General features: G+C 24.4%; 1 protein-coding gene across 2 annotated transcripts; it reads right to left on the bottom strand.

The window, feature by feature from the left end:
• Positions 1-773: 773 nt before the first annotated feature.
• LOC145834012 (lipoma-preferred partner homolog) lies at positions 774-15,782 on the bottom strand. Of its 2 annotated transcripts, XM_082941315.1 has the most exons (10): positions 15,654-15,782; positions 10,333-10,364; positions 9,285-9,428; positions 8,068-8,160; positions 7,350-7,742; positions 6,583-6,700; positions 5,392-5,507; positions 3,990-4,120; positions 1,407-1,527; positions 774-1,303 (listed from the first exon to the last, which is right to left on the bottom strand). In XM_082941315.1, the coding sequence occupies exons 1-10, from the start codon at positions 15,769-15,771 to the stop codon at positions 1,199-1,201; spliced, it is 1,371 nt and encodes a 456-aa protein (XP_082797441.1). In that variant the 5' UTR covers positions 15,772-15,782; the 3' UTR covers positions 774-1,198. The 2 variants fall into 2 exon arrangements, with proteins under 2 accessions (XP_082797441.1, XP_082797442.1); XM_082941316.1 differs by lacking the exons at positions 10,333-10,364; positions 15,654-15,782 and adding an exon at positions 10,403-10,488.
• Between the last annotated feature and the right edge of the window lie 7,971 nt (positions 15,783-23,753).

Raw genomic sequence — 23,753 nt, 5'->3', positions numbered from 1 at the left:
CAAGTTTTGTTAATTATATCGATGTTTTTAGTTTTTTTTACTTAATACTTAACAATTTATTAAAAAAAACTTTTCTTTGATAAATAGTTGAATATAATCTTTTAAGTATGAAATATTTTTTTACTACCTGCAATATATTATTATTTGATGTTAAATCAGATTAACTTTTCTTTTATATAGCTCTGTTAAATTACTTGCTATTTTCAATACATTTAAGCTTTATAAATTAAAAGCAATAAATATTGAACACGACAAAAAAAGTTCTAAACTAAAAATATATTTTTCTAAAAAAATATTTTTTGTTAATTTTATTTGATTTAGATCAATAATTAAATGATCTTTTAGCTTATAAGAATAAAAACTAAATTTTAATTTACACCTCTTCACTTTTTTATAAATTAATAATCTCGAAACTTGATTAGATATGCAAGCCCTACTCTGAAAACAAGATAAAAAATCTTAAATCCTCTTTAAAATAATGTTTGATTAGCAAGCTCTGCATATTTTAAATATATGTTCAATAGTATAAGTTTTTGATATAAAAGTATTGTATTAGAAAGTCTATCTTAAAATTACCAACACTTTGTATAATGACAAAGTTCGAAACTGTTATTTTTAGGTATTTAAAAAATTACATTGTAAAACTAAAAAAATAAGTAAATAATTTTTTTAGTGTAGCTATAAAATCTTGTACTCTAGTATGTTATAAATGTACATAAAAACGTAAAATTATTCTGTAAAAAATTTACGATTACTGTTAAAAAATAAAACGATGAAAATAATATGTTTTATTGTTTCTAATTATCAGTTTTGATGTTTACTCAAACTTTTTTATCCTTATTTATACTTTTGAGTATTAAGTTTAAAGTTATAAAACAGACAAAAATATTTATTTGGAAACTAAGTATTAGACTTTCTCAAGTTTTAAAGAAGATAGATTTTGTGTTTCTAAGAAAAACAAGTCATTTTAGGAATGCGTTAATCATTTATTTACTTATAGAGTAAAAAGATTAATTTTCATTTGTCAATACTTTGTAAGAACACTTGAAAAGAAGACAACTATTGAAAGTATCATAAAGGCAACGTTGGTAAAAGAAATAACATTGCAAAAATATATTCAGCACTACATGCTGCAAGATGAAACTTACTCAGTGAAAAATTAAGGCTTACACATAAAATATCGGCAGAGCTATAACTATTAATTGACAGCAAGCATAGAGTTGTTGCATTTAAGGCACATCATAACTCCCTCTAGTGGATAGCATCCCTTTTCTTCACCTTTCTCAAACTTAACATCGCATTTCTTTGTAAAAAAGATAAACATTTAGAAAGCAATAAGAATAGTTTGTTAAATGACTATAAACCAATTTAACTACGATTTTTTTTTAATATTAAAAATTACAAACCTCGCATTTGTAGCATTTGACGCAGAAATTTTTTCCCAATGCAACAATTCTAAGAGCTTCTTTCTTCCCTTCCTCTGGAGTTATTGGTTTTCCACATGCATCACAACGAACTCCATGCTTTCTTTAAATTATAATGAACAATTTATATACGACGTATATACTATATTTTTTCTTTTTATAATTAAATTAATATTTTTTGTAAAACATTATCATTGTAAGTACACATATATATAACATTGTCAATATATAACACTTTAGAAAATTCTCTGCCGATATTTCTTTTAACTGAACTACTGAATGGGGGATGTTTGTTTAGATGTAAGATCAATTTTAGCACCGAATATTTGTTCTGTACAATAACAATAATTCAAATATTCAATAACTTGGCCATATTGTTTTTTGATTTTTTGTATAACTTTTGCATCTCTGTTTACCAAAGTGCTATTTATTTTAAATTGAACCAGCTGAAGATTAAAGACAATTTTTTCTGTCTTAATAAGACATATGTACTTGAAATTTTAAAATCGCATTTTTCTAATAAGTTATATATATAATTTCATTTGAGTGTTTTGTTTTGAACTTGTTTTGCAGTTAAGGAGTGCGTCGGCACGAAACTTATGCTCTGTGAGGTTTTACATCTTGTAATAAACTTTTTTATTAAAAAAGCCCTTAAGGTGGGTTCTAAGTTAAAAAATTCAACTTATTTCTATACATATTTTTTTATTTGATTATATAAAATACAATAGTTTATACGACCGTTTTTTATATGAGATATATAACCTCATATACGAAACGGTCGTATAAACTATTGATTTTATATAATCAAGTAAATACTTAGAAACAATTCAGTTTGTCAAGCACTATCGACCAGAACTTTTTATAAAATCTTTAATACATATATATATATATATATATAATTAGAATTAAGTTATTTAACTTAATAAATTAAATTTTTCACACTGAGCCCACCTCGAGGGCTTTATTAATAAATAAATATTGTACATTACAAATATTCAGTACAAAAATCGATCTACCTTCTAACTAATTAAACAACTAAAATTAACGAAAACAACAGTTCGTTGTTGTTTTCGTTAATTTTAGTTGTTTAATTAGTTAGAAGGTAGATCGATTTTTGTACTGAATATTTGTAATGTACAATATTACGTCATACTGTTTTTTGTTTTTTTGCATAACTTTTGTATCTTTGTTTAGTACAGTGCTTTGTATTTTGAATTTAACTGGCTGATGATCAAAGCTTTATGAAAAATTAAAGCTTTGTGAAACATATGTTCCAGAATTTTTAAAATCGCCATTTGAATAAATTATTTAAAAGCCCTTCAAGTGGGCTCAGTTGAAAGTGTTTACGTTTAAACATTAACCTTATTTTATATATATATATATATATATACATTTACATCTTGAAATAAACCTTTTTATTAAAAAAGCCCTTAAGGTGGGCTCAGTGTGAAAGATTTGTTTTATTAAGTTAAATAACTTATTAGAACTATATATAATTATATAAACTAAATCACCTTTTACAGAGCCCACTTGAAGTGCTTTTAAATAATATATAGGAAAATTCGAGTTTAAAAACAACAGAACATATATTTCATAGAAACATTTATTTACAATTTTTACCGCATTTCAAAATAATAAAAGTACTTTTGATTACTAGTTCATAACTTTAATTGCCAGTTGATAAGCCGTGAAAGCAGTGAATAAACTGTAAGCATTTTCAACTATAATTGTTTTTATCTTTAGTAGATATATTTAGCTACTGCAATATCATATCTGCATCAAAGCACTATGCACTCAAATTAAAAAATATAAATGTATATTAAAAATAAACACTGTTATAAGATTGCTTCTGTTTTAACTTTTATCAATAAAACAGTTTTAGAAAAAAAAATTAAGACATAAATGTTTATAAATACTAGATATACATTAAATGTATTCAAGCTATAAAACTGTTAAACTTAAATTACTACAATAATATCATTTGTTAAAATTTAAGTAGTATAAATATTTTTACTGTAAAAAAGTAAATAAATTAAATTTATACTTATTTAAATATTAGATAATTTGCTAGACTTTAGACATCAATTACTTTTTGTATAAAACCGAAGGCTTCAATTTGTTTTTTTAACAAAAAAACCTAGTAATAAAACCTCAAAAATAATTCTACTTAAATCAAAATAAAACAAACATAAAAAAATCTTCTAAATTTAAAGTTTTGTTTTAGAACATTTCTATACATTCTATGGATTATGTTCATTTCCGTTATACTTAAATAAAATTTTTTGTTTCTAAGTCTATTTATTTAATTTCCTATTCAAGCCTTTAAATTTTGTTTTTCTAAGTAATAAAATTTAAAGTTTAGTTTTACTTATTGCAAAGTTTACAAATCTTAAATCAAAAGTATAAGTTAAGCTAAGTATACAGTAGAATTGAGTTTTTTTTAATACCGCTAAATATAATGAATGATATTTTTTGAACTTTTCTATTTTTCTTGTCAAGGTAAGTTTAATCATTAAGTATTATACTTTTGATTATTTTCGATTTTAAATAAAACAAGTGAATTACTCGTAGTAGCAGTCGACAGCATAAATGTTTCCATCGTCATCAGTTGTAAATGGTTTGCCTTCCAACAGAGTCCCACAAACACTGCAGGCAAAACATTCTGGATGGTAAGCTTTTCCATTTGCCCGGAGAATCTAAAATTCAATTAGAAATAATTGTTGTTAGATGACTTTTGTAAGGTTAAACTATCTGATGTTTAGACTTTTTTTTAATAAAAATAATTAATTTCAATTAAAAAAATTTCCCTTACAAGTTTTCGTAAGAAAAAAATTAACTGATTTTGTCTAAGAAAAAAATTAACTGATTTTGTCTAAGAAAAAAACGTACAGTATAATTTAATTTAAAAAAAATTACTGTATATTTTTATTAAACGCTTAAACTTTAGTGCTACTTTTTTATTACACGCCTAGTGTTTTTATGTTTTGATTTAGTAATGATTTATTTAAAGAAAAAAAAAAGTTTACAACTTAACTTAAAATAAAACTATAACATACTAGAAACTTTAACAAATTGGCCACGAAATTAAAAAACCAAGACTTTTAAAACTATAAATTTATTTAAAACCACGATTTTTCTCAGTACAGTGCTTATTTACTTATCCGGACACGTTGGATAAGATTTTTCTGTAAACATGTCCGGATAACCAAAAATCCGGATAAGTACAAAAAATCAATTTTTTCATTTGATAGTATAACTGCTGCATATAATGCAATGCATAATAAAAGTGTTATAATAAAAACAAATACATAGTAACTGTGAGTGATATAAAATAAGATGATAAATTTAAAAGCTAGATTTTAGATTAATTAATTCATCTTTTCAAAGTAGAAAAACATCAGACTTACTAACCCTCTGCAACGATATACGTTTTTTGAGGGTCAAGCAACTAAAATTTATCATTTGTTATCCCAACTGCCCTAACTATTAAATTTAGAAAAAGATTAATTGTTGTTTAAGAGAAATCATAAGTTAAAAAAATTAGTTGATAAAATTAAAAGTTTCTAAACTGAATTACTATACATGCTTACAGATTAATGATAACTAAGCTAGTTTTGAACAAAGATAGAATGTAATTTTTTATTTATTATTACGTCATAATAATGAACAAAATTGAAGAATTTATAAAATCACTTTAAAATTTTCTTACAGCATAAGAAGTTAAATATTTGTATCATACAAAATTGTTAGAGTTCAATATTTAAAATTGTTTAGATATTTTTCTGACTGAAACTGTCCGGGTAAGTGAGCGTCCGTATAAGTGAAATCCGGATAAGTGAATAAGCACTGTATTACTAAAGTGTTTACTTATGTCTGAGCTTGTGAATAAAACATCTAGAAAATATGTAATAAAACTATATGCAAACAATATTATTTTAGTAACAACCAACCAGGAAACACTACAAACCTTTTCCGTGATTACTTTGTCACAAACGCAGCACTTTTCAAGTGAGCTTAGGTAGCAGTCTTGACAGAACAATTTGTCATTTGAGTTGTAAAACTGTACTCCGTGTATAGATTTTGCTGAAAAAAAAGAGAAACTTTTGCTTTCTTATAAACAAAACTAGCAACAACTAAAAATTTTTGAAACTCAATTGGTTAAAATATATTTGGTAGGCTTAAAAAATATAATCGTTTTTGTTTAATATTCAAGCAGTTTTAAATAGTGTTTACTTGATGCGTCAAATTTTTTGTTCATTAATACTTTTTAAGTTTTTTATCTCAAAGGGGAAAAAATATTTCTTTTTTTAGATACTTGGTTAATACTTTATAAACCAGTTTAGCCTTAATTAATCTCAAAAATAAATTAAACAACTTCACTACTATATTATTAGCTTAATTTTCTTTGTTAATTAAATCAGCGGTCTTCACGGGGTGCACAAAATTTATTTTGGGGTAAAAAAGAACTTAAGGGCGCACAATTTTCATGTAGGGCTGCACGAAATCATTTTTTAAACTTATACTAGATATTCCAGACTTTTTGATAAAAAGAAAAAAAAGGTCTTAAGCATATTAAACGGGAGTTTTGAAGTTTACATTAAATATAAAGAAAAAAATTTGAAAATAGTTAGTACATCTTTTGAGAGTTTTTAGTTTGGGGTGAACAAAACTTATTTATTCTGTACTGATTTCGAATACCGTAAAGACCATGAATTAAATTATCCATTTTACTTGTTAATAGTAAAAAATATTTAGACCTTCAAATTTTACATCTAAATTTGTTTAGTTTGTTAAATCGTTTAATTAAGATTTTAAAACCACAATAAATTAATACAATAAATTTAAAGGATTAAGTTCTCTGGTGTAATGAACACACTAAAATTAATTGAAAAAACTTAGTTTTCGCTTACTAAGTATTTTTTTTTTTTTTTTTAATACATGTAGAAGTCTATAAATGATTGCTTTATGATTTAAAAAAAAACTTAAATATCAATTGTAGAATAATAAAATATTTATAAAAATAGTTTTTCCAGTTTATAAAAGACCTACTTAGTGTTAATTTAATTTTTGAAGTTTTTAACATAGTATTTTTAATTATTCTTTTACCATTTAAGTTTTTTTCAAACCGACAAACATCAAAAAGTTAGTTTTAACTTACAGCATACGGAGCAGTCAAAGCATTTTATGTGATAAATGTTGCCAAGAGCCTTGCAACCTTCTTTCTCGCCTTCAACAGGCTGGTTACAAATCGCACAAAAACCGTAGAACTCTTCGTCCTGTGTGAGAAAAACACTTTAAAAGTTAAATTTAAGAGAGTTGATTTTGTTTGTTGTTAAATTATCAACAACTAGCTTGTAGTTATCTAAAAACAAGTAGACCATTAAACTATACTATTATTTTTAAAGGAGAAAAAACATTGTAAATTTAAACCATATAACCATTTTTAGGGGAGAAATATATTCACGTGATTTGAAAAAAAACCATTAAACATGTGCTTCCAACCATAAAAAAAAACAATCTTTTAAATTATTTATTACGACACTTTTTCAATAGATCAAAATTAAAAAACTTTGTGTAAACTTGCAAAAAAAATTTAAAAAAATGTTTGTTAACAAAGTTTCATACAAAAATAAACAGTTTTTGATAAAACTTTAGTAAATGTACTCCCGATGGTTTTGATAAATTTTAAAAATAATTATTATGGTAGTTTAATGAATTTTTTTTATATAATATCATGTTAGAAAAACTTTAGAAAAAAAAGTTATTAACAAACAAGTTTCCAAAGTAGAACAATTATTTTTATTTTTTTGCACGTAAAAAACTTAAACTTATTTTCTAATATTTTAGGAACAATATAGTGAAAAAAATTAATGTTTGTACATTATATTTACAAAGTGTTCTTCAAAAATGTTATTAATGTGTAACCTTTGGCTTGTCTATGTTACCGAGTAAAGTTCTAGTGTAAAACTCCAAGTCTTTTTCCAAGTCTGAAAGCTCTTTTTTCTGATCGCTGTTCATTTGATTCTCAAGTGTTAATGTAGGAAGACAACTAGAAATTTCAGAGTCTGCTGCAGAATCGACAACACTAGGCACACTACTTATGTTTGAAACTGATGATTCAGTTTTAGCATCTTCTTTCTTTTCGTTTTGATTTTCTTCCGATTGGCTCAAAGGCGCAAGAGGCTCAGCAGCAACAACAACAACTCGTTCATCATTGATATCTTCAGCAGGTAATGGAGGGACAGGCGGGGGAGTTTCAACGTTTTCTGGTTCGCTGATTTTTGATGTCCTATTAGAAGGGGTTTTACCCTTTAGTTGCTGTAAAAACATTATCAAGCTTACACTATTGTCGGTTGGTAAAATAAATTTCATTACAAAATGGAAACAAACTGTACATTACTTCATCTTAGGCTAACAAAAATTTGTTTTTATTTTTGTAATAACTAGTATACTTTATGCCTTCAATTATAAATACTTTTCACCTAACTTAAATTTACGGAGTCAATACTAAGTATTTATTTTTCCCAAACACGTTTATTGGTCTTTTAAGTTTTGTTCTCCAAAATGAGGTGAACAAGAAATAAAGAGGCTACAAGGAATATTATATTTATGAAAATATTTGTGAAAAAATTTAGTCACTTACTATAGTAACAGAAGAAACACCAGTGGTTTTCTTAAGTGGTTTACTCATACTTTTTTGTGGTAAATCCGCAACTTGTGGACTATTTTCTGTATTCTATAATATCAAGATAAAAATGTTGAGATATTGTACTTGCTAGAAAGGTAAAATAATTTTTATTTGAGACTATAATTATTAGACTTAGAAACATACTTAAACCATAAAACCACTTCAATTCGGAATGTAACAAAGATTAATTTCGATAAGCTTATTTTCTTAATTGTCGTTTAAAGATCTTAAATTAAACAAGACTAAGTTTAATTATTAGTTTTAAGTAAGTACACAAAAATAAATAATTGAAAAAAATTGTTTTTATAATGCTTTTTTGCTAAAATATATTTTTTACATGAAAATTGAAAAAGTAACAGCATGCAAAATTTAGTATTTTACTGTTTTAAGTGTATTTCTTAAATGTATAACCTAAATTAATACATATAATTTTGTTTATAGTTTAATTTTCAACATTATTAAGTTTGTAGTTATCTAAAACCATTCAAACTAAACTAGTATTTTTAAAGGAGAAAAAACAGTTGTAATATTCAAACCCTCAAAACCATTCAAACCATATAACCATTTTCAAAGGAGAAATATATTCACGTGATTAAAAACACCATTAACACGTGCTTCCAACCAAATTAAAAAAAGTTTTAATCCTTTATATAATTTTTTTACTAAACTTTCTCAATTTATTGAAACTAAAACACTTTGTCTAAACTAAAATACATTATCACATCTAAAACAAAACAAAATCTCCAGCAATATTTGTTTGTTAGTTAAAATTGTTCTTTTACTGCTTCATTATAAGCTCTAAAAGTTTCAGATGTAAAAAACCAATTAGCTTATAAAACTATTAATATTTAAACGCTTTTTCAAAAAAAATATAAAACTACAAAAAAATAAACAAAGCTTATTTTTAGTTTTTGAAAAATTTTTCAAAACTTTCTTACTTTAAGATTAAGTAAAAACGAAAACATTTAATAAATAAATACTGAAAGTTACATTTATACAAATAAATTAGAAAAATAAAGGTCAGTATACACATTTAAATAATGTTCAGTATACAACTATTGTACTTTATTTAAATTATAAAGCAACAAAACAAACCATTAGGTTTTAAAACTATAACATATAATTTTAGTTTTACAGATATACTTTCAAGTTTAAGTAAAAACACAACTAACTTCTTCAATAAGTAAGTCGTCAAGAGAAGGAGGGTCTGGAAGGTCAAACTTTTCTTGTTTAGGGGATTTCTCTTCAATATTCAAACTTGACAAAAGTTCAGCAACTGATCTATCAGCTTCAGACAAAGGCTGGGAGTTACTTACCTATTTTCCAAACAAAAATTATAAACTTATTCTCAAGCTATGTTTAAGCTATGTAAACCTGATTGTAAGCTTGTAAACACTTATATGAAAAGGAACATTTTATAAAAAACTTTTTTCTCTTTTTAAAATTATAGCCGTAAGAAACCTCAAAAAACTCTTTGAGCAAATTCTTGAATAACGAATTAAATAGTAGAGGCGTGACTATCTCAACACCGTATTTGGTTTTAAAATAGCTGAAATATTTTCTCCCTAAGCTGTTGCACAAAACGGCTAATCTGTTTGTCTTGCAAGGATAAGTTAATTTTAGTATTTTTAAACACTTTTAAATAAAAACTAGTTCAGTTTCCATATTTAATCTTAATTTCTTTTTAATTTCACAGATCAGCCTAATTATTATGTTTTTATTTTAATTTAAATGAATACTGTTTAGTACTAAAAAATTAACGCAAAATAACAAAAAAATATATATACATTAAGCTCGTCTTTAACTATTCGCAAGCTACAGATTAGGTTTTAAAATCTAAAATAGTATAAAACTTTCTTTAATTAGTAATCTAAATGTTTTTAGGCTAGGAACAAACGTAATTTATATGTAAAGTATAATACGGTCAACGATCATAACAAAAAAAATTGCTAGGTTACTTTAAAAGTCATAATAAATGAATAAAAGGTTAATTATGTAAATATTACTTTGAAACTGATTAACTTACAACTTAAAACAACAGTTTATTAAATAAGTTTAAATAAATTAAAAACAGTGACCAGCTACATAAAATATAGTTTTTATGTTTTTTTAATAAAAATAATTAGAAACTACATACGTTTTCAATCCGTTCTACAAAATAACTACAATTCTACTTCACTTATTCTCAATAATATTAGTGTTTAGGATGTTATAACTAACGTTGCAAGACTTCTTTTTCAAATCTCCATTAGCTGTAACAATAAGTAGTTATTTAACAAATGTAACTCACCATAAACTTCAACATTTTTAAAGTTTCTGTATGCTTTCAAATTTTACTAAGAATTTCCAATAAAAACACAAATCGTTTACAAATCTGTAATTTATTTTACAATTAAGTACAACTTCCAGCTTTTTTATTTCAAATTGTTAAAACTTATCTTTTGGTACAAGGATATATTAGATAAAAGTAAGGTCAAGTTCAAAATTAATTTAGTCCTTAGTTCTGAAAAGTAAGACAACAACAAAAAAAAGATTTTAGAGAAAAATTTATTCTTTTCATTGTCGTTATAGTTAAAAACATTTCGTACTTAAATAAGATATTATTTTAAACCAAGTTTTGTAATAAAATTAACAATTCTAATTTCACGAAGTTGACTATAAGTTAAGTTATTTTTTATTTAACTAGCTTTTTATAAAGTCTAAATAAATCGTCTGTATTTACTTATTTCAAAACTAAAGAAAAACATCTATATAATCTTATTACAAAAATATACTAGTGATTGCTCTAGAAACATTTTCTTATAAAAAGTTACACAAAAATATTTGCTTTGTTCGCAATATTTTAACAAATTATTTAAAATACTAAACAAATTAAAAACAAAAGCTAATCTGAACTAGTATTATTCAATGTAATATAACTTTTTTAAATTGAACACTTCATAGTACGCTCTGCTTTAGTTTAAAATAATGTAATAGGTTTCTTATATTACTTTTGAAACAATACTTTGTTTAAAACAAAAAAGTAAGTATGTATATAGTTTTATAGACAAAGGAAATATTTCTTTGTTCATATCTTATCAAGAAAAAGTAACATACCTTAAAATAAACTGCTTTTAAAGCTCTTTTATATACATTACAAAAAAATCTTAAAGAAACTTTTATTAAATATGAAAATGCTACACAAGGTGTGCATTGTTTTAGCGTTTGACTACTATAGAATAAAACGATACACACAACCGTAAAAAAATTTGAAAAAAAAAGTTTCTACGCATGAACGAAAGTTTGTGCATGCACTAGCTTGTATCTGTACTAATCGCACTTTGAGTCGCAACTGCTTACTGATCAGTAACCACTGCTTACTAATCAGGTTAATTTGATTAAATGTGATGTTGATACTTAAAAAAAATTACTCATTAAACATCATTGCTTTCAATAATGCGTTTCTTAAGTCAAATCAGCCTCAAAAGTCAACAAAAAGTGTTTGGCGTCTAAAAAAAGAAAAACGCTTGCGATGAAATACAATTTGGCACTTAAGTTCTTTATTTTGACGTCAGTTTTTGAAACGTGCTATGATTTAAAAGGCGAGATTGTAGGGAGTCAATAAAGTAAGTTTGGTAGGTAAACAACTTTATAAGGCGTACTGATAAAATACTTTACGCTTCCATCGCGAAAAATGAAACAAGAATTTTAATGAGTTTCTGATGCAGGCTGAACAATTGCAGTTTATTATACACACTCATTAGCTTTCTAAAAAATTCAAAACTTTAGTTTAAATTCTTTATAAAGTTTTCTGGACTTTTAGTTTTATAAAAAAGTCAAGTTGATTTTTTATCAGCTTATATTACCTAAAACGTGTTTGTGATGAAATAATTATATCGCTTTAAAATTGTTTCAATTGACAAAAAATGGTCAAATGATTTATAAAATTTTTATACTTGAAAAATAAAAGTACTTCAGATGTGATAGTTAACAAAGTAATAAAAATATTACTTAAGTCTAATTGTTTTATAAATTTAATTTATTTTTGTGTTTCAGTCTATAACTAAGTTTTTAGTTCAAAAACTTATTTACGCAATTTAAAAGAAGTATGTACTACTTGTTTTTATTTGTATCGAGGTAAGTAAAAAAGAAAAACTTTTTTAAGGTTGCAAGTATACATATTACTACTTTAAAATGAATATGATATTATTTATAAACTCTCAGTAAAAAAAATTAAATTACATGTATATATAATTTTTTTCTAGCTTTTAAGTACCTCATAGCAGAAGCTCGTTATGTCTATTCGAAAAATTTCATAATGTCAAGTATTTAGCACTCTAAAAAGAAGTTTTGAAAATGAAAACTTAAATTTTCTCTGATAGTATAAACACTTAATCTAATACTTATCTTTAAAGGTTATTGTACATATTGTAGATTTTTGAAATTTATTTTTACTGTTTGTGTACGTTTTCTTCACTCGTAAAACTTTATGTACAATCAATGTAAAACAAAGACGCAAACAACTTTTTTAATAGTTTTTTGGTATTCAAACTATTGAAGTTTTTATTACTTTAAACTTATGTTAAAAAACAAAATTAAAAGAAATGTGTTTGAAATAAATCAGTCTAAAAAATGAAATATGTAATTAAGGTATTATTATATACAAAGCAGTTGAGTTTAAGATAAAAGTTAATAACTTCCACCAAGTTTATTAAAGTTCATTACTTTTTATATAGTTTGAAAAAATAATTTTTTAAGTCAATTTAAAAATTGTTAACGCTGTGTAGACTAAGTCACAAATTAGAGAGTTTGTGCACCATAAATTTACCTCTAAAATAATCTTATCATAAAAAATACATTTATATAAATCAGAAGTTTTTTATTTTACCTCAAACAAACTGACTAAAAAGTACTACGTAATGATAAAGCATTTTTTAACGAAAGTATACTTTTGGATTCAAAAAAAAAATCATCATTATTTATGCATTACAAATATTTTCTAATAATACTCTTACGTACGTTGCATATCTATAAAAAAGTTTAACTTTTACGGCAATGTTTTATATGCTAAACATTTATTTGTAAAAAACTTGCATTGCTTATTGCGTTAATTTAAAAACCTATTTTTGAAAATACTTATGATGCCTATAAAAAAGCTAATCTTCTACCTAAAATGAAAACTTTTTCTACCTTGATATATACAAAAAACAGTATAAAAAGCAGTTGTTATATTACATACTTAAAAAAAAGGTATTAGATGCACTACAAAATATTTTTTTTCTAAGTAACTGTTTTTAGCAATTAAAATCAATTGTTAGTTCACAGTATTATAACGAAACACTAAGCCTTTTTAATATTAAACAATAAGTAAACACAAATTTATAACAAGTTGTATGACTTCAATAATGAACTTAAACTAAAAAAAAGTAATCTATAGCGTATTTAAGTTTAATACAACTAAACGTATATCTAAAGAAGTTATGTAAAAAAATTATATAACTTCCTGTATAGCAGGAAAATTAAAATGATTAAAATAAATCAAAGAGGCAACAAAAATAATAAAAAATAATTAATAACAACAAACCTTACAAAATTTATTTGAAAACTTTGAGTTAGACAGTATATATATCATTATTAAATTGTACTAAAAAATTTAGCGATCAAGTTATGTACGTTTTATATATTTTACTATTTATTGTTTTGTTTAGCATTGCTTCAGTTTTCAGATGAACGATGAACAGTTAACTATAAAACTATATAAAGGTTTTCTAGATAAGTCATTAGGGTTTTTAATTATAATTATTTTTAAGCTTATTGGTTTGATTTGTGCTTATTTCTTTAGCCAGAACTATAAATGATAACGATAGTACGCCTTAAATTAGTTATAACTTTTTTTTACCTTTTTAATGTTAATTTTAACTTAGAGAAATTCTTTTTTGTATCTTAGTAGTGTTTGAGTATATCTATTTTGAAAAAGGTAACAGTAAAACGATATGTTTTATGTTTTTTTATAGAATATATTTTAGCAAGTATCCTACTTTTGAGAAAAACACTTACAGACAGTTGTCTGTAAATTAGCTCTTTAAACTCTAGTTAAATGAACAATTTTATTAAACTCACTAAAAGCAAATAAGTATTGAGAAAAAAAAGTAAACAAAAATTTACATTGGTTAAATTGTGGCTAAAATTTTTTATCAAAGTAAATGTTTATTTCTAAATGGTTGACAAAATACTTATAGAAGGAATATTTGCTTTTGCTTTAAAAATTAAACTTCAACGTTGGTACACTACTCTTAAAAAAAGCGGTAATCTCTAACTGTAGTATACGTTGACACGCTTTTACTCTAGTAAAAATAGTTACGGACACAACCTTGCAAACAGAAGAAAAATATAACAAATAGTTATAACAAAAATAAAACGTAATACTAAATAAAGAATTATAAAATGGTTAAGAAATAGATTAGCACTTTTATTGCTTTAATATACAGTTTACAAAAAAAAATATTTTGAACAAGTTTAGAGAGAAAGAACAAACAAAAAAATATTGGTTTAGAAATTTAAATTTTTTTTATTCATCTATTTTTTAAGCTAAACAATTGAAAATGCAATAAAGAAAGTAAAGTTTGTATTAAAACTAGTTTTTGCTTCTCCTACAAATATAACACAAATGTACAATCTAAACTTTGTGTTGAACTACTGATAATATATAAATATAAAGCTACTTTTTGTAATTATGTAAAGATATATATATACATAAAGGTATAACTTAAACTAGTTAGATAAATATTATTCATTGAAAGTTTTTAGTTGTTATCATTTGCTTAAACACAAGGGTACAAGTATTTTTCTCAACAGTATAGTAATTAAAAATTTCAATTAAAAATATTATTGTGGGTTGTTTTAATAGTATAAAAATTATTTAGGGTTTTAGAAACTTTTTCATGTAAATGCTAAAAAAACATTAGAATTACATTGTTTTAATGGATAAAACATGTTTGCAAGAGTTCTTTAAATAAATAGTACAACTTAGGTTACCTATAAGTTAGCATAGCAAACTTTAGAGAAATTTTATTAAAAATATTTAAACTTTAGTAAAATCTTAAATTTTTTCATCTTATTTAAACTATTTTGAATTTTAACAAGTAGATTTGTTCCAGTATAATACATCATAAAAGCATATATATCTGAAAACTTATATCAAAGTTGCGTAAAAGAAACACTTTAAAAATTAGTTTAGTTAAATATTTAATGTAACACTTTTTCTGTGATTGAACACAATTATACTTTTTAAAAGGGTATAATAATCAAACTAATTTTTTAAATATAGTTTTGCTTATCTGAGTTTTGAGTATGTATCTAAATAGATTTTTGTAATATATATTGTCATCAAAACTCTACAAAAAAATTTGTCGTAAGTTTTGTATTAACTTCAAAACTAGATAAATTTGATAGACTAAGTAGTTTATATTATGAGTGAGCTTACAAAAGTACTTATTAAATATTCTTAAATATGTGTTTAAACTTTACACAGCAAATATTAAAAGAAAAGTCATGTCAATTACCTTGTGATTCAATGAAAGGAGTTGGATCATCAAAAGTTGAAATAGCATCGTTTATCATCCTTTGAGCCTCCTCTAGCTCGTCCAGTTCTTGCTTGAGCCACTTATCTGCACTTGTCATATTAAAATTATACAGCTAAAAGTATAAAAACACGTTAAGAACAAAGTATTATTAGCACTATTCAAAATTATTTTTATAAAAACTAGTTATAAATAAAACTTTTAATACTACTAAAAAGTTTATCAGTATTTAGCTTAACTAAAACTTGTTCTACTATTAAAATTTTAAATTAAACACAAATGAGTGACTACATTATTAAATTTAAGCACAGCTACTAATTTCAATACAAATGTTTTAAAATAACATAATAAAATCAATACGAATTAAGTTCAAGCAACAAAACCTTAAAACAAATTTTGTTTATGTTCATAAGAAAAGATTAATAATCTAGGTTGTAATTTTAAGTACTCTTAATTTGTTTAAAGAATTATAGTAAATTAGCTAGTTGTTTTAAATGCTTTAAAGTATAAAATTCTTTTTACTACTTAATTAGTTAGTTCGTATTTACTTTTAAATAGGTTCTAATGGTTAAGAAATGATTTTGAATGATAGTACTTAGTTTTTATGAAATTATAGTAGCACACTTAAAAATCAACTCTTAGCAAGTTTTAGTATTTTACCAAACAAAAAATTGTTCTTATTTAGTTTTAAATAAACTTTTTAGAAATAAATTTTTAATCTAATACGAAACCCATTGTTATAAAAACTGAAGAATCATTAGACTTGAGTATTTTATAATTTAATTATAAAAATAGCCTGAACACCAATATAGTTTTGCTTGAATTTTATCTTTTAGTATTCTAATTGAAAAATTTAACTTCATTAGACAATAAATTTAGTACATTTTTTGATCTTTAATTTTAAGTTTTAAAAATTCAACTTTATCTTAATACATTCTATCAGATAGAATCTTATATATAAAAAACTAACAGAAAAAATATTTGAACTTTTTTACAAACGAAAACAAAAAATATAAACACAAAACTTGGCTTCAACTTAAACTTAATCATAATACTTAAAAAGTTTTCTACTAAAATTTCATCAATAAAACTTATTAAGTTCTAATTTAATTTTTAATGATCTTATGGTAAAATGTTCAATTTTCTTAAATAAAATACTTAATATTTTTTGTGGTAATTTAGCTTAATAATGTTTTACTCATACAATGCAATAAATAAACATATTCCTTTAAAATAACTTATAAGCATTGAGTACAAATATTCACAACTAAAACCATTGTACCACAACTGCATTAAAAAAACTAAACTATTTGACTTAGTTATTTAGCTGATGAGTCTAGCAAACTTGAAACTTAAAAAGCCAGTCACGTACTTTCTCATAAGCTAAAGCAATATTGAAAACACATGCTTTCTCATAGCAGGAGCTTGTGCAGTTCAGGGCTGCTGTGAATTGAAAAAGCTCACACGCAAGCTTCATTACCGCCATTCAACCCGCCTCTTAAACTTTGAAGCAAAGAGGAGAGCTTTTTTGTTTCTTTATTAACCTTTTGCGGTGCAATTTGTGTGTTTACAAGTTTATTCGATAGTCGCAGCTTTTTATGCCGTATTTGGAAGTAAAGTAACTTTAAAGTTTACCTTGGTTCTATATTTTTTTCATTTTGAATAACATCAAGTTGTTGTATAAAAATAGTCTTTTTAGTTTTTTTTGTACTTATATAAAACAAACTTTTAGTATAAGCTTGCTTTTTTTAAAACTTTGTTTGCTATTGTAAAGCAATCAACAAAGAAACAGTAAATAAAAAAAAAAAGCAAAGAACTAGTTTTTAATATTAATACACTCTTTTTAATCTTTGTAGAAAGTTTTAATTATTTTTTATATTAAATTAACTAATCCAAAGAAAAAGGGCTTAATACGAAATTTTGCAATTAAAGTAAAGTTTTTATGAAAACATTTTGCTTCTTTTTGTAACTTTATTAACCATATATAGTATTTTTGAAAAGCTGAATGCAATTGACCATACCATTAGCATTTATATTTCTTTATGATTTTTATTTATTAAAACTCACATTAAAAAAAATGGAATAACTACAAAACTTTTGTTTTAACTACTAGTAAATTTTACAACTATATTTAGGGAGTCTATTAATTTAAGAAATTGTTTTTTTTCTCGAAACTAAAGAAAATAGTAGCGTACTGAAGTTTATTTAAAAAATAATTATTTTATTTTAGTTGATGTTTTAAATTGATTTAAAATTTAGAATATGAATATTATTGTTTATTGAACGGTAGAAAAAGTGCTCAAAAATTTTGGTCAAAGGACCTGGTGTACTAAGGAACCTTTCGGTTATCGAGTCGTACACCACGTTAATTCATATTGAAAAAATATTTTTATGCATAGTTTATACTTAATTAATAATTTTAAAGTTGTTAAAAAGTAATAAAACTTCAGAATTTTTGAATATGAGTTAATTCCAGTCTGAAATTATTAATAAAACGTACTGGTCATAAAAATAATAATTATTTGTATGTCAAAACTTTAGTTTTACTGGAAAATTAAAATACTCAAGTTATTTTAATATTCATATTTATATGTTTTTATGTATGTATATATATATATATATATATACATAGAAACGGGTTAAATATGCACGAAGACATTTTTGTACTAAGGGTCAAATATGCACGAAAGGACAATTTTGCACGAAGGAGAATTTTTGCACGAGAGTAAAATCAAAAAAAATAAGAAGTATAAAAAAATAAATAAATAGATAAATTTATAAAAAAAAAGACTGCCTACCGAGGGTAAGGGTTAGGGGTAAAAGGGACAGTAAAAGGGACAGTAAAAATAAGATATAAAGAATAAAAAGTAACTAATAAAAATTATTGATAAAAAAAAACTAGAAAACAGTTAATTTATAACACAACAAAAAAAAATACCGACCGAGGGTAAGAGTTAAAGGTAACAGTGGTAGCAAAATAGAAAATAAAGAATAATAGAAAAAAATTAAAAAAAAAATACAAAAAAAAGTTAGTTAATAAAAAAACAGAAAAGAAGAAAAAAGTGTTACCAACTGAGTGTAAGGGTTAGAGGTAACAACGATAGTAAACTTAAAACTAATAAAAAATCAAAACTAATAAAAAAATAGTTAAACATTTTTTTAACCTGTGCAAAAGTGTCTTCGTGCAAAAGTGACCCTTCGTGCAGCATTTGAAACCTACCCTGTATATATATATATATAATAAAACTAGAACAAGATTTTTATAAATGCATTTAGAGATATGCAAAAGAGTTTTTATTGTAATACCAAAACTCGGTTTTAAGTTTTGTTATTTAAAAAAATTGATCTTAGGAAACTTTTCTCAAAATACTCTTTCAGTTCTTATTTTTTGTTTATAAAGATAACTTAAATTCTGACTATGTAATCTACTACTTAAAAAACAAAACAATTTATAAAAAACAAAAAAGATAACTTTACTACTAACTTATATCTGTTGGTTTTGTATAAGTTTTTTTTAATTAACTTCAAGTCTATGTTCTATACTATATGATATTAGTTAATATATCAATGAACCATTTTTATTATTGTTACTGTTATTTAATTTTTTAATAATTTTTTCAGTTTTTGTTTACTAAAGATTAAAATCCTTCTCATACATGAAATTTATTGCGTACCTCTCAAAGCAACGACCTTATATGTGTGCCTATGGTATGTATGTTACAGAAAACATGCTACGCTTTGTAATATTGAAATTTTTACCAATAGTTTCGCTAAAAGTTTATCCAAGAAAACTTTTTTTTATAAGATTGCTACTTTGAATAATATCATTTTAAGACTGCAAAGTAAATGTTTTAATGCTAAAAATATGTTAAAAAAAAAGAATTTTCAATCAATACGTTCTTTCATTTACAAATGCTATTTTGATAGTCGTGAAACATATATTTACTTTATAACTGACTATTATAGTTTATTGAACGACAAAAAAATACGTTTAAAATTTTTTGGTCTTGGGACCTGGTGGACGCAAAAACCTTTAGGTTATCGAGTCGCACACCACGGATACCTTTTAACGTCTTGTCCAGGACAAACTAGACTAAAGTAACAGGACTACAATATCTTTTTGTTAAATAAAATCAATATTAAAAATAAATTAGTAAAGCTTTAGTATAAGTTGTTATACTTAGTGTTTTTTTTCTTATTTATGGTTCTTCAACGTAAATGTATTTATTATTCATTTTAATTAAACGAAATAAATCATCAATGTTATTCGTAGTCATTCGTTATTATCAAAAAAAAAAAAAGTTTAAATACTGCCTTACATAGTAAAATAACTTTATTTATTTTACAAATATATAGTCTATATTAAGTTTATTACTTTGTAAATTTTTTTTTTTAATTTAAACAATTTTAATTAAATTAGAAACGAATTTCAAAAACAAAACTTAAGAGAATTACTTAACAATACTTTATAAATCTATATTTTAAACTAAAGTTTCTCAGCAAAACATTTATATAAAAGTAGTAACATTTAATTAAAAATAAATGAATTACATTTCGACTAATTGAGGGAAAGTATACTTAAATTTCAGTCTGAGCTGAAAAAATTTTTAAGTTCATTTTGATTTTTTTATATTTATACCAATCAGATTACCCTAAAATTTAAAAAATTAATCAAAAAATCAAGTTAAAATAATCAAAACTAAAAATAATATGAAAAAAGGCTTCTTATATTTTACTGTCTCAGCTAAGACTGAATTTTAAGTATATTAGTCTAAATTAAGTAATAAATAAAAATTAAAACAAGGAAAAAAAAAATTTTTGATTTAATTTAACATCAACAAGATAAACAGAGAACTTTTTTAAGAAGCGGAAGACTAAATTGGTTACTGTACTCCTGAAAAAACAGAAAAAAAACACCTTAATTTTTAAAACTGAACTATATTTAATAAAATATATCCTAATTAAAAAATTACAAATAAAATGTAACGAATATGTATAAAACATAAAACACTTAAACCACCAACTTTTAAGTATCATTCAAACATAGTTTATTTTATATATGTTAACCATGATACCAATTTTTGCATAGTAATTCCAATTTTTCGACAGTTTAAAATTTAACTAAAAATTCTTCTCTTCTATCATCCTTTCGAATTGTTTATTGAACGACAAAAAAACAAGCGTTCAAAAATTTTGGTTCAAAGACTTGGTGTGCAAAAAAACTTTCGGTTATCGAGTCGTACACCACGGATTCAGTTTAATGTTTTGTCCAGGATTTTCTTTATAATCTAGGAGCTAAGATATAAGAAAAACATCTCAGATGATTATTTATTTCAAATATATCTACTATTTTTCATTTGAAAAATGTTCTTTTAAAGTAAAATAACAATTTATTTAAATGAAGTGTTTATAATTTTACAAAAGTTATTGAAATTGCTTTTAAGCATCAAGTTTTAGAAACAATGCTTATAATAGTAATTATGAGTAAAAACATCATACCTCTAACTCAGAGAAGGGAAAAATAACTAAACTCTTTTTTGTTCTTATCAAAGAAACAAGATAAAAGATTAAGAATTAAACAAGTTTAACTACATCTCTATATTATAAAGTCTCAAAAACTAGTTTTGATATGTTTAGTATTTTTAAAGACTATACAATGTTTTATCAATAGTTTTAACACTTTTAAATCTATTAACATATTTATTACGCATAACGAATTAAAATCAAGCTATCATTTATAAGAGGAATAATATTTTTTAGTCCCACTACAATATTCTTAGAGAATAAAGTACTTTAAGCCTTATTGCAAATATTTTAAAAAAAGATTAAATAGATAGTAGTACTATCATAGTACTCAAAAACAAAGCATCAATTAGACATAGCTTAATAATATAGATGAAATCAAATAAAATCATTTGCGCATTTTTCTTAGTCTTATCACCGTGATACCTGCTTTATAACTAAAAAATCCATTCGTAATTATGTTCTGAAAACTAAGAAAATTTGCTACTTCCTAAGATCATTTACAGTAGAGGAGCTGTGATAGCAGAAAAGTAGGTAAGACGTTTTTTTAGGGAGCATGACTATTTAAACCATTCACTCTGTTTTCTGTTATTTCAAAAAGTATTTGATGAACGCTCAAAATAAACGAACAATTTGTGCCCAAAAGTAAAGGCTGCAAATAAATCATATCTACGAGTGTCGTACAAGTTAAAGGATCGTTTCAAAACAGTGAATCTTTTAGTGGTAAAATCATAAACTTTGTTTATTTCAGTTCCCCAGCGATGACGAATTACTTGCTCTGTACTGCAACTGAATTGTGATGAAATCTTGAATAGTTTATAGTTGAAAATTCTGACCAAGTGTCGTCTATTGGATCGTATGCTTCAACTGTATTTTGTGCTTAAAGATAATACGGTAAGTGATTGTAAGAATTAAAATCGTCTCTGCCTGTGTAATTTAGCCTATCGGATACGATTATTTGTTCTTCAAAAACACATGCAGCAGGGTTTTGTCTCTCACTCTACATTATAGATTTTTCCTTCCAAGAGTAGTTTTTCGTATCAAACTCTATACACAAATAACTTTCACCCTAATCGTCATAATAGCCACCAATAAGGTAGATTTTGTCAGTAAAACCGCATACATCATAATCTAAGTAGTTTCGACAATTTATATCTTCTAAATCAGCAACTACCTTACATGTTTTTGTGAAAAGGCTATACATTTCTACTTCTTTTATGATAAACTCATTATGCGAGTTCTTACTATTTAGACATTTAGAATTAAATACGTAAACTTTTCCTTTGAGATAAACTACTTAGTGTCATAACGTTTTTTTTGCTAATGAAGAAATTATCTCAGAGCTATTAAAGTCTTCAGAACCTTTTACTCGCAGTATTTTGTCACCAACAACTGTAATAACCGTACTTCTATTTCTAACACCTCTAAAATACAAAATTTCAAACGAATCATGACCAAAGTATCTTGTTGTAAAAAATTTGCTTGGCTTATTTCTATAAAGTCAACGTTGCCTTTCAAAATTTTATTTACAACCAAAGCGGAGTCTTTATTCTTTCTAAAACAACTCTTTTCTGTTAAGATCCTTTTTAAGGTATTCTCTCCTAAAAAAGGAAGACGTATTGTCTGTAGCAGCCTTTTTGTAAAATTTCTTATTACAAGAAAGTTGTACTTAATCCATGCACCGACTGCATTGTACACTTCAATCTCAGATGTAACTAAAAAATTAGATTTTGAAAGGTACTCTTTAAGTAGATTTACGTCCAATTGCAAAAAGTTGTCAGTCTCAGAAATTATCAAAAAACAGTTATCCATGAGCTTATAGCGTCTTTATTCGAAGTGCAAAATATCTTTACAAGAGTGAGATGTAGACAAAAGTTTTTCTGACTTGTTTTACCTTTAAGGCATTTAACCAATTCTTTTTCTTCATTATTGTCTAAAATTAGTTTGTTTAGTTGCATGGCTTGTACGATGTAATGCTCTTGTAGTGTAACTTTTCCTGAAATATTATAATCAAAATAAACTTTGCTAACTAAATTAAGACCAGATTTTATAAAGCAAAAATTTTATACATGCACAAATTAAATGATTGTTTTTGAAATTCCCATTCGCGCACAGTTCTTACCTAAATTTTATTCTTTCTTTATTCATATCATTATTAATTTACATTTTTTTATTTGTTTATTTTATACTAATAATGTTACCCTTACCCTTGTTCGGTAACAGGTCTCAGATTTTATCGGGTGGAAATTGTGCGCGGGTTGGAACTGATCGGTTTCCTTATTACCAGTAGCAATGTGTGGTATTTTTGTTAGGGGTGCAAAAAGTTCACAAGTATTTTAAAAATCCCTTGATGTGATAATTTTTAAAACTAATTTAAAAAGATAAAAAATACAAATAAAAAAAAACAGTTTTAAACAAACAGTTATTAAAAAATATAAGTTTTAACAGTTTTATAATAATAAAATAAGTGTTTTTTAACATTTTAGTTGGAGCATTTGCTGCGACGCTCCGGTTTATCACACTTCTAGTTTTTTTTAAATGTTTTCATTCAACTAATTT

The sequence above is a fragment of the Thalia democratica genome, chromosome 4, assembly GCF_965202585.1.
Source record: "Thalia democratica chromosome 4, ktThaDemo2.hap1.1, whole genome shotgun sequence".
In the NCBI taxonomy this organism is placed as follows: Eukaryota; Metazoa; Chordata; class Thaliacea; order Salpida; family Salpidae; genus Thalia; species Thalia democratica.
The sequence above is the reverse complement of the archived record's forward strand: the minus strand, read 5'-3'. Positions and strand labels throughout refer to the sequence as shown.

Excerpts from the sequence above, each read along its gene's own strand:
- LOC145834012 (XM_082941315.1), bottom strand. The coding sequence starts at position 15,771 with ATGACAAGTGCAGATAAGTGGCTCAAGCAAGAACTGGACGAGCTAGAG. Across the intron at positions 6,701-7,349 it reads GTAACATAGACAAGCCAAAG|GACGAAGAGTTCTACGGTTT; the intron begins GTTACACATTAA and ends TTTCTCACACAG. Across the intron at positions 4,121-5,391 it reads ACAAAGTAATCACGGAAAAG|ATTCTCCGGGCAAATGGAAA; the intron begins GTTTGTAGTGTT and ends ATTGAATTTTAG.